The sequence below is a fragment of the Miscanthus floridulus genome, chromosome 8 (assembly GCF_019320115.1).
Source record: "Miscanthus floridulus cultivar M001 chromosome 8, ASM1932011v1, whole genome shotgun sequence".
NCBI classification, from domain to species: Eukaryota; Viridiplantae; Streptophyta; class Magnoliopsida; order Poales; family Poaceae; genus Miscanthus; species Miscanthus floridulus.
In genome coordinates this window covers 125228097-125237751 of record NC_089587.1, presented here as the reverse complement: position 1 = coordinate 125237751, position 9655 = coordinate 125228097, and the positions used below count along the sequence as shown (strand labels likewise).

Sequence of the window (9655 nt, the reverse complement as noted above, 5' to 3'; positions counted from 1 at the left end):
GGGTGATTTCCTATCACCTAAGATATATAGGTGGATACTGAAGCACGGTTGGCTATATTTGCTATCATGGAAAAGACCCATGGGGAAATGTAATGGAAGCCGGCGGAGTCTGTGTGGGTTGACCCATGTGATTCCGTCTATGCCAGTTAAGGACCACACCGTTGTTGGCACTTCTGACAAGATTGAACGCAATGCCTCTCACTTAGCTGGCCGGATAACTCGTTCTGATCGTGAAGCCAAGTAGCTCAACTCAGGCCAGACCCATTCTATAAAAGTGTGCCACTCTGGAGTGATAGTAAGGATGTGCGGGGAGCCAGACGTGAGCCCAAGGGTAGGCCGGGCCTGAACATCCTGGCACAGCTGGTTGTCCCTAATTGTGAGGCGCTAATCGAACCCGCAAAATATGGACCTGAGTTGTACCAAGGTGACCTAAGGTGACCATTGATCTGGTCTGTCTGGGTTTGTGTTAGAATAAATTTCCAGCTGGTTGAAATCGCTTCGAATCGCCATCTCTCCCGGACAGTGATAAACTTGGCTAGCTCCACATCGTAGTTATCTATATTATGGAATGATGGTTATGATGAACATGGAATATTATACCAACTATGGTTACTACTATATGCTACTAAATGATATACCACAGTTTGGCACAGCTAGTTGCTAATATAGAGATGAATATCTATAATTAAACTTGATGACCAAATTATAATTGTATACTTGAATTGGTAAGTTTTTTATGCAAATATTGTCAAGCTAGCTCCACTTATAAAGCCTTGCATAATCCTTAAAGTCACTTTATTTTTGGTTTATGATGGGTAAGTCTAGCTGAGTACCTTCTTGTACTCAGGGTTTTATTCCCATTGTTGCAAATGGTACAGTGTATCATGGCTATTGCAAGAACTGCTTCTGTCCTACCGTGGACGAGGAGTGAGCCCTGTGCAGGCATCTCTGATTAATCCCTCTCATATGTTTTTGTGGAAGTGTGATCGTGGGCTGGCACTATATTTAAACAATGTTGCAGATGTTGGTTTCAAACTTTTAATTTGCTTCCGCTACTATTTTACTGAATTCGGTTTGTAATAACCTTAGTTTATACTCTGATGGATGAACTGTATTTATAAACTTTATGAAACGTGTGACATGTATATTGAATCATGTACGATCTTGGTTATATGTTGATGGTTAATCGAGACTCTTCGTGGCACTCGACGGACTACTGGGTTTACATTGGCTCAAGTATGACAGTGCGACCGTTTGCGGGCTGCTATTGTACTTGTGCTCTTATAAATTGATCGGTTCTGCTACATAAAGCTGCCACTTAAAATTAAGATATTTCTTTGGTTCCTCAAAAAGGGTGTAATACTAACTAAAGATAACCTAGCTAAAAGAAATTGGCAAGGAAGCAAATATTGTTGCTTCTGCAGTAATTTTGATACTATTCAACATCTGTTTTTTAGTGTAAATATGCAAAATTTCTTTGCCGTGCATTGCATATGGTGTTTGGTATTACCCCACCACGTTCTGTGGGGAACCCTTTTGGGAATTGGTATAGGTAACATGGAAAATATTCAAGCTTGTTATTACTAGTAGGGGCGGCTGCCTTCTATTGGACCTTATGGCTCACTAGAAATGATAGTGTTTTTGACAAATGTAGTCCTAAAATATTTTTGCAGGTCTTATTCAGGGAACGCATTGGTTCCTTTTTGGGTCAGTTGCAGCCAAGTGAAGAAAAGAAAGAATGTGTCAACAAGGCTTGTCAGACCCTGGAGACATTGGCTTTGGTATTTTTTTTCCTCTTATGGATGGCCCATTATGTCTAGGATTGCAAACTGATTTTCTATCTTTTTTGTGAGTCTGCTTTAAACATAAGTGTGAGAGCTTCTTTGTAATAATGTGGTCTGATTCCTCACTAATGAGCGAGGATGAAGCCGCATGTTCATTCCATTATCTAAAAAATGATTTAGAGGACCAAATCACTCAGATTTCTTAATACCACAAATTAATGTGATATAACTATATTCATCACATGATTTTTACACTTTAATCTAGCTGGAGTTAGGAAAGAAGCCCATGTGGCATCTTTGGATTGAGCAGAAAATTCGAGTGAGAAGAAGACTCAAATCACACAAGTGAGCTTTAGCTTTCTTGATAAAGTAGGGAATTCAACTGAAAGTGAAGGGAGTACTCTAACTATAGGGTGCTCAAGTGAGATTACTATGATTAATGGCATCGTGAGAATCATGAGATATCATAGAAGATATTTAAAAAGTTTGTACAATTTTGTTTTAGATCCTTGGGTTATTTTGTAATAAAGTCATCGTTTTGTAATAAATACTACAATGTATCTTGTTAATGTTGCCACATATGTATGAATAAATTAATCCTTATAAGCATGTGATTTGCATTCGATTTGTCTTTAAAGCCAGGTGTGATATTCACTATCACCACCCATTGCACCACTTGATCCACCGAAGCTATTGTTGAATTGAAAACCAAGTGGACCATGACTGAAATCAATTGAACCATGAATTGAGAATCAAGTATGTAAACCATGAATTGTAACTGAAATGCACTCTAAAATTCACCTTGAGGTTGTCCGGGAGGTTGAGTTTGGGCAAGAGGTGGAGGGGGAGGTTTAGCTTGGCCAGGAGATGGAGGGTAAGGTCAAGCTTAAGCAAGATGTTGCTACGAAGGTTGAGCTCAGGATGGAAGACACCGACGAGGTTGAGCTCAACAGGAGGTAGCCATAGAGGTTGAATTCATGCAAAAAAGGCACCAGAGAGACCGAGCTTCGGTACAAAGGCACTTGGGAGGCCGCCGTCAAGGAGGGAGCCAAAGTGCTTAGGCGAGGATGCGTCAAGGGAGGTTGAGCTTGGGTATGCCATGGAGCTCGAGCTGACCAAAACCGAGGACGATGCCAAGGGGAGGTTGACCTTAGACAAACCGGATCTGAGGAATGTGCCGAGGGGAGGTCGAGCTTGGACATACCAGATCCAGGAGGGCACCGAGGGAAAGTCAAGCACGGGTGGGCTGCCAATGAGATCGAACACTGGCGAGCAGACTAGGGCTCCGGTGGCCGGACCTAGGGTTCCTCCTAGACTCTTTAATCCGCTAAGAAAAGTGGGGGTGAAGCTGGAAAGGTGGGGGCTCGAGTTAGGTATTAGGTCAACGATGGTGGAGGTGGTGCACGAGCGAGAAGAGAAAAGAGATCCGTGTCGACACGGGTGGAAAAGGAGGAAGACGAATAGAACATACAGAAAAGTAGGGCATGAGAACCCTAGGGAAGAGGGCCTAAGGAGAAAAGTAGGGGCCCTCCTTTGGGTGCTCGAGTAGGAAGCATATTGATGGGGGGTTTATACAATATAGAATGGAACTTTTGTATTGAGGGTGGATATTTCATTTTAATTTTCTTATATCCATTGTACCATTAATTACCTTTCCTTCAACCATCCATGCGTCGAATTGGCAGGTCTCATTCCTTGCAAGCATAAGTCATCCATGTGTGAGAAAATCAATAACCGTACCATCCCATGTTCTCGACAAAATTTAAGCCCCGAATGCCAGCTCAAGGACCAAATTGGTTCCATTAAAATTCGAGGACCAGTGTGAGCCAAAGCCATCTTATCATTTGGAGGGATGAAAATGATCACACAGGCCTAACCGACAACAGCACGACATAACCTAGATTTTGACGAGGATAAAAACAAAACACGATACAAAAACAGCAGAGTAACAATTTGCACAGAGGAAACCTTACCATTGGAGCAAAACAAAACATCAAGCACACCAAACTAGTACCTAGTGGTAATACTTAGCCTCATGACAAAATTTTCATCTGCTACAAAAAGAAAGCATTGCCTATGTGCCTAATACAATAATCTATCAGCTGTCATAACTCGTTGTCAATGATGTTTCTGATCATATCCATAGGAATTAGCCCCTCAGTGCGTATGGCATCCTTGTTTTGGTCTGGACTGAAGAAATAAAGCGTCGGAAGCCCTCTTACCTGAATGTTTCATTATTAGTGACTTTAATAATTGAAGAAAAAAATAGGAGAAACCTAAATAAGGATGTAATCAACACTTCGTTGGCTTGAATGAGTGCCATCTTGGGTGTACCTGCATGTCTTTTGCAAACTCATATTCATCATCTGTGTCCACCTTCACAAACAGGGCATTGTCCTCATACTCAACTGCAAGCTGCAATATATTGAAAGGACTGTTTAGAGATACTGCATGATGTATCAACATAGGCAGAGCAATTAGATAATCTTCTTTCCCTAAAAAAAAGGAGCACACATAAGTGCAAACAGCTCCAATATTCAAGATACCAGCAATAAATAAACAGAATCCCCAAGTGATTGATTATGCTTTAATAGAAGCTAGAAATCCAAAAGTGGTTTTCATCAAGATTTTTTCATCTTGGTTATCTTTTCACATTATTTTCAAAAGAAACAAAAGAAGGATCACTAATTGCTAAGAATACTAATATCTGTTTGGGGAAGTCAGATGAAAATTCTTTTTTTAGAAAGGACGGCAAAAGCTTTGCCGCAATTTTCTATTAGACGAAGAAAGAAAAAGGCAAGTGTCAGCCCAGTTTTTTGAATGGAAACTGGGCCAGAAAACCATACAACTGAGGAGAGTGCCCCACTCATCCTGTACAACTTTGGTACAACTGTCACAACTCACACCACCACTTGCAACTTGGTCGAATCGACCTAGCTAACAACAACTCGCCAAAGAAAAACCAACTAAAATACCTCAACTAGAAAGAAAAAAAACTTGGAGAACCAAGCACCATCGCCCTAGGGCACCGAGCACCATCATCCATGGGGAAGCAGGTCCACAACAGAAACTGGATCACCTAGCAAAGCCTTCAAGAAGGAAACGACGCCAGGAGCATCGACAAGCTAGCCCACCAAGGGAAGGTTTTCACCTGCAAGATCCAGCACAGTAGGAGAAGAGGTAGGAAAGGACGCCTCCAAGGAGGGCACGGCGTCCGCAGACGTCGTCGTCCAAGCTTTCGCCCCGACCTCATGCAACCTCCATACCGCCGCCACTGGAGAACCGTAGAGGTAGCCTAACCGAAACTAGCCCAAGAAAGGGGAAAGGCAGGTGATGGGGAGAGAGGGCCGGGATCAGTAGAAGCCCCAGTCGCCCATCCCACCACCGTCCCAACCCCTGCCGAGCAGTCCCAGCATCAAACCCTGCCACGCAGAACTTCCAGCAACGTCCGTCGGCCCCACGCCGCCCACTTCGCCATGCCGCTCAGCCTCCGTCGCCGCCGGCCACGACCTGGGAGCTGTTGCCGCAGCAGATGGTGCTAGCCCGTACTGCCCTAGCACGCCATGGCCGGCGGTGGAGCGCCGCAGAAGCTGCTGTCGCCTTGAGCCGCCGCTTCTCCGCACGGATCCGGCCAAGAGAGCACCGGATCCGGCAGCCGTAGACCCGAAACCAACATCCGTCGAGCCGTAGACGAGCCGCCGGGTGGCGCGACCGCCGGGACCTCCCACACCACCACAGGATGGAGAGGAGCCCGCCGCAAGTCGTAGTCCACACGGATCCGGACCCGACGACACCGGATCCGGCCTCCAGCACACCGGTCCGCCGTCCTCGCCACCATCGTCGCCGGCGCCACCATGGCCGGCGGCCTCACACAGCGAACTCACCAGCCAGGGGTGGAAGCTAAACTGTCTAAATTCTAAATTCCTCTCGGAGGCCTTCTCGACTTGTCCTATACCAGACTACACCAGCTACCAAGCTGTCTAAATTCCTCCCAAATAATATACAGTCTGATATTAATCTAGACTAAATTGTCCAATGAAGGTATTTGTATATTACAGAAGCTAAAAGGCAAGTTTTATAGGACGACGATTAGACCTGCTATGTTGTATGGTGCAGAATGTTGGCCTACGAAAAGACGACATATTCAACAGCTAAGTGTCGCGGAAATGCGTATGTTGCGTTGGATTTGCGGTCATACAAGAAGGGATCGAGTTCGGAACGATGATATACGTGAGAGATTAGGGATAGCACCAATTGAAGAAAAGCTTGTCCAACACCGGTTGAGATGGTTTGGACATGTGCAACGGAGACCTTCAGATGCACCGGTGCGTAGTGGAATCCTAAGTCAGGATAGTAATGTGAAGAGAGGCAGAGGAAGACCGAAGTTGACTTGGGTAGAGGCAATAAAAGAAGACTTGAAAGGATGGAATATACCCAAATACTTAGCCTTAGATAGGAGTGCTTGGAAGACAGCTATTCACGTGCCTGAACCTTGATTGCTTCTGTTGGGTTTCAACTCTAGCCTACCCCAACTTATTTGGGACTTAAAGGCTTTGTTGTTGTTGTTGTTGTTGTAAGGTATTTATATATTGTCAGAAGCTCCGCATATAATTGCTTAATCCAGCGGAACCTATGCTCAGCATAGCTGCGTACCACATTCCTTTCCATTTCACCGCATAGTTTCCACTGAAGGTGACACTGACGGGCACATAAAACTCATTTATGCCACTGGTCTCATTGGTTGCAACTTCACAGACAGGCATTGTGTTGGCCAAGATAACAACAGTCACACAGCAACAAACAGAACCAAAAGGATGGAAAACCGGCAGGGAGCGTGGCTCACCATCTCGATGTCCTGCGCCATCTGAACACAGGGCCCGCACCAGGTCGCGTAGAAGTCAACGATGAGCGGCACCTTCCTGTGCCCCCTCACCAGCTCCTGCACCTCCTCGGCCGACACCTTCCTCTGCAACCACGAACAATGCAAAGCACCGCTCAGATTCGAACTCACCGACTGCTGCCGAGGCGCAGAAAGATTTGCCATCCAGTGAACCGTGCTGCGTACCACGAGGTAGTCCGGCGCTATGTACTTGCCGGAGCCTGGCACGTAGGGAACCGCCGTCTCCGCGGAGGCGTTCCGTCGAAGGGTTGGCGCGCGGCGGGTGCTGGCGCCTACGCTAACGAGGCTGCAGCCGCGGGAGCGGTCCCAGCGAGCGGGGGAGAGCGGAACGGGGAGAAGAAGACGCCCCGGGATCAGGGAGGGTGCACGGGGAAGGGAACCAGCGGCGCACGCCGACAGTAAGGCGGCGGCCGGAGCCATGGCGGAAACGGAGAGGCGCGGTGGAGGGGAGACAAATCCTATCCGGTAGGCTCCGTGGAACTGGGGTTTCAATTGCAGCTGAACCAGCAAGGCGACGTACGCCTTTTTGCCAGTGGCTTTGTGTAAACCAGCAATCTCGTTTGTAGAGATACTTGAGAAGTGAAAAATATTCTTTTTCTTTGACACTTAACTTTTGTGACAGTCCAATTTTTATCCTCATTTATGAAACGTTAATGCTATGATTAGGACGTTCGTCCGGACGTGTGCATCAGGAAGCCCCCGCTCCTAGGCCTGCGTAGCTACCGGCCCAATAAGCAACCGGCCGGCTTCCTCCACACTCTCTCCTCCATCTCTGCCTTGCATCAAAATCTCCATCGACAGAAATCCCCGTTTGCTTTCGCTCGCCGCGGCTTCACCACATCGGACGCCCGCCCCACTCCGCCTCGCCGATGCACGCCGCTTCTACCGCCACGCCACGCCACGCTCACTTCTCCTACAGAACCTCATCGACGCCCGCCTAACTCCGTCTCGCTGCTGCGTGCCGTGTCTGCCTCCACGCCGCGCCCACTCCTTCTACAGAACCTTGTCGACGCCGACATGGTCGATGAGTCGAATGTCTTGGGCAGCGCGGGGGACGACAATGACGACTTCCTCCGGGCGCTCATCAACTCGGACCTCCCCGGCGGGGACCTCGACCTTGGCGTTGCTCGGGTAACCTCATCCAAGCAGCAAGATGACATTGCGCGGCACATGTTTCAAGTATTTTAGATGTTTCATCGGGATGTTGCAAGTGTTTCATCTTGATGTTGCAAAAGTAGATCATGATGTTGCACATGTTGCAATGGCTATACACGTATGTTTCGAGTGTTTGTTTCAATGTTTCATCTGTTTTTCAGACGTTCGTTGTAAGTGTTTCATCTGAATGTTGCATATGTTTCATACGTATGTTGCGAATGTGTTTAGCTAAATGTTACATATGTTTGCAATGGTTTTTTTCAAGAGTGTCAAGTGTTTTTGCAAGTGTTTCACACTCATGTTGCTAGTGTTTTAGCTGTTTCGTACATATGTTGCAAGTGTTTTATCTGAATATTTCAAAAGTGGATCAGAATGTTGCACATGTTGCAATATGACTCACCCTGCCACACCCACCTGCTGCAGCTGTTTGGGCATCGTGCATGTGCATTGGGGAGCGGAGGGATGGAGCTAGCGCTGCTCGGTAGCGGGCGCGGGAAGCGGAGGGCGATGGCGGCAGCGGCGCAGGGGGTCCATGTGCGGCATGCGGGTGCGTCAAGCGGAGGGGGCGTGGGCGGAAAGCGGATGGGGCATGGGCGTCCGAATAGAGGCACAAAGTGGGGCGCAGTTTTCTAGAGCAGCAGCATGAGGCGCACAAACGAACTGCAGCCACGGGCGTTCGGACGCGGGGGTCTGTCCGAACGTCCGGGCGCTTGCAGTGCCATTTATGAAACTGAATTTTTAACCCTCTCTCAACTTTAAAACCATTTATTTTTACAACATGAACGGTTTTGGATGACGATTTTATTATGTCAGGTCAGCTACGTAAGGGTGATAAATCAAACTTCTTTGATATTTAAGGATGTAAATTAGACAACAACTATTTCTTTTGAATAATTTTTCCTCTAAAAATTTATGCGTTTTAAAGATCCTAAAATCTTGTTTAATCTTAAAAATCCATGAAATTTGTTTTGATAAAAAAATTATGAAGCTAATTTCATAGTTTTTCTAAATCATGCTTTATTTTATGGTGCCCAAATCAAAACTATTTGAGTGTTCTATGGACATATTTTGATTTTTATTTGCTAGTGCAAGCTCTCATATCTATTATAATTACTCTACGTCGATGACCTGGACTATGGAAAAGTTTAGGTGACTTTGACAAGAACACAAATGTCATGTAATGGTGTAACATCATACTTGATCCTATTTAGCTCACGTTTAGTACAATAAAGTTCAGTTTACCCCTCGTAGCTGATAGCGTTGTTGACTTGATGCCACGTTGCACAAGACCGACATCCAAATCCGCTCGGGATGCAAAAACAAATATTTTTAAAAAATAAGGAGGTTAAAATTTTGGCTTTATAATGAAAAGGGAAAACCGGGCTATCCCGAAAGTTGAGTGTCCTTTAAGAAGTTCCTCCTCGAGAATTTGACAAATCGGGGACCGGGCTACAATTCTTAGATTGTTTTTTTTTTCCTTGCCTTCATTTTCTATCTTTTTATTTTCTTTTCTTCTTGACTGGACAAATCTGCCCTTGCCTTATCCAATGCAACGATAGATTCTACATCAGGCAAACCAGCGCTCATATGACAAGCATACAGCCGAATTAAATGTTATTGTGATTATCAAAGTTACAGGAAATTTTACATAGATGTTCTTACTATACTCGATCATTACTTTTGATGTTGTATAAAAAATAGTTATGAAAATGACAAACCAGTGTGTCAGTCTGTGTTGCAATGTAGGATATTAATTTTCACAATAAAAAGGGGAAGATGGCGGTTTGAGTGTAGGAACGTAAAATTATTCTTTTGA

The 9655-nt window shown here is 45.6% G+C and overlaps 1 protein-coding gene across 1 annotated transcript; it reads right to left on the bottom strand.

The window, feature by feature from the left end:
• Positions 1-3581: 3581 nt before the first annotated feature.
• LOC136473485 (thioredoxin-like protein CITRX, chloroplastic) lies at positions 3582-7231 on the bottom strand. Its single transcript, XM_066471124.1, has 4 exons — positions 6850-7231; positions 6628-6750; positions 4119-4199; positions 3582-4006 (listed from the first exon to the last, which is right to left on the bottom strand). Exons 1-4 carry the CDS (start codon positions 7102-7104, stop codon positions 3890-3892), a joined length of 576 nt encoding a protein of 191 aa, XP_066327221.1. The 5' UTR covers positions 7105-7231; the 3' UTR covers positions 3582-3889.
• Positions 7232-9655: the final 2424 nt, after the last annotated feature.

Excerpts from the sequence above, each read along its gene's own strand:
- LOC136473485 (XM_066471124.1), bottom strand. The coding sequence starts at position 7,104 with ATGGCTCCGGCCGCCGCCTTACTGTCGGCGTGCGCCGCTGGTTCCCTT. Across the intron at positions 6,751-6,849 it reads TAGCGCCGGACTACCTCGTG|AGGAAGGTGTCGGCCGAGGA; the intron begins GTACGCAGCACG and ends TCGTGGTTGCAG. Across the intron at positions 4,007-4,118 it reads AGTTTGCAAAAGACATGCAG|GTAAGAGGGCTTCCGACGCT; the intron begins GTACACCCAAGA and ends TGAAACATTCAG.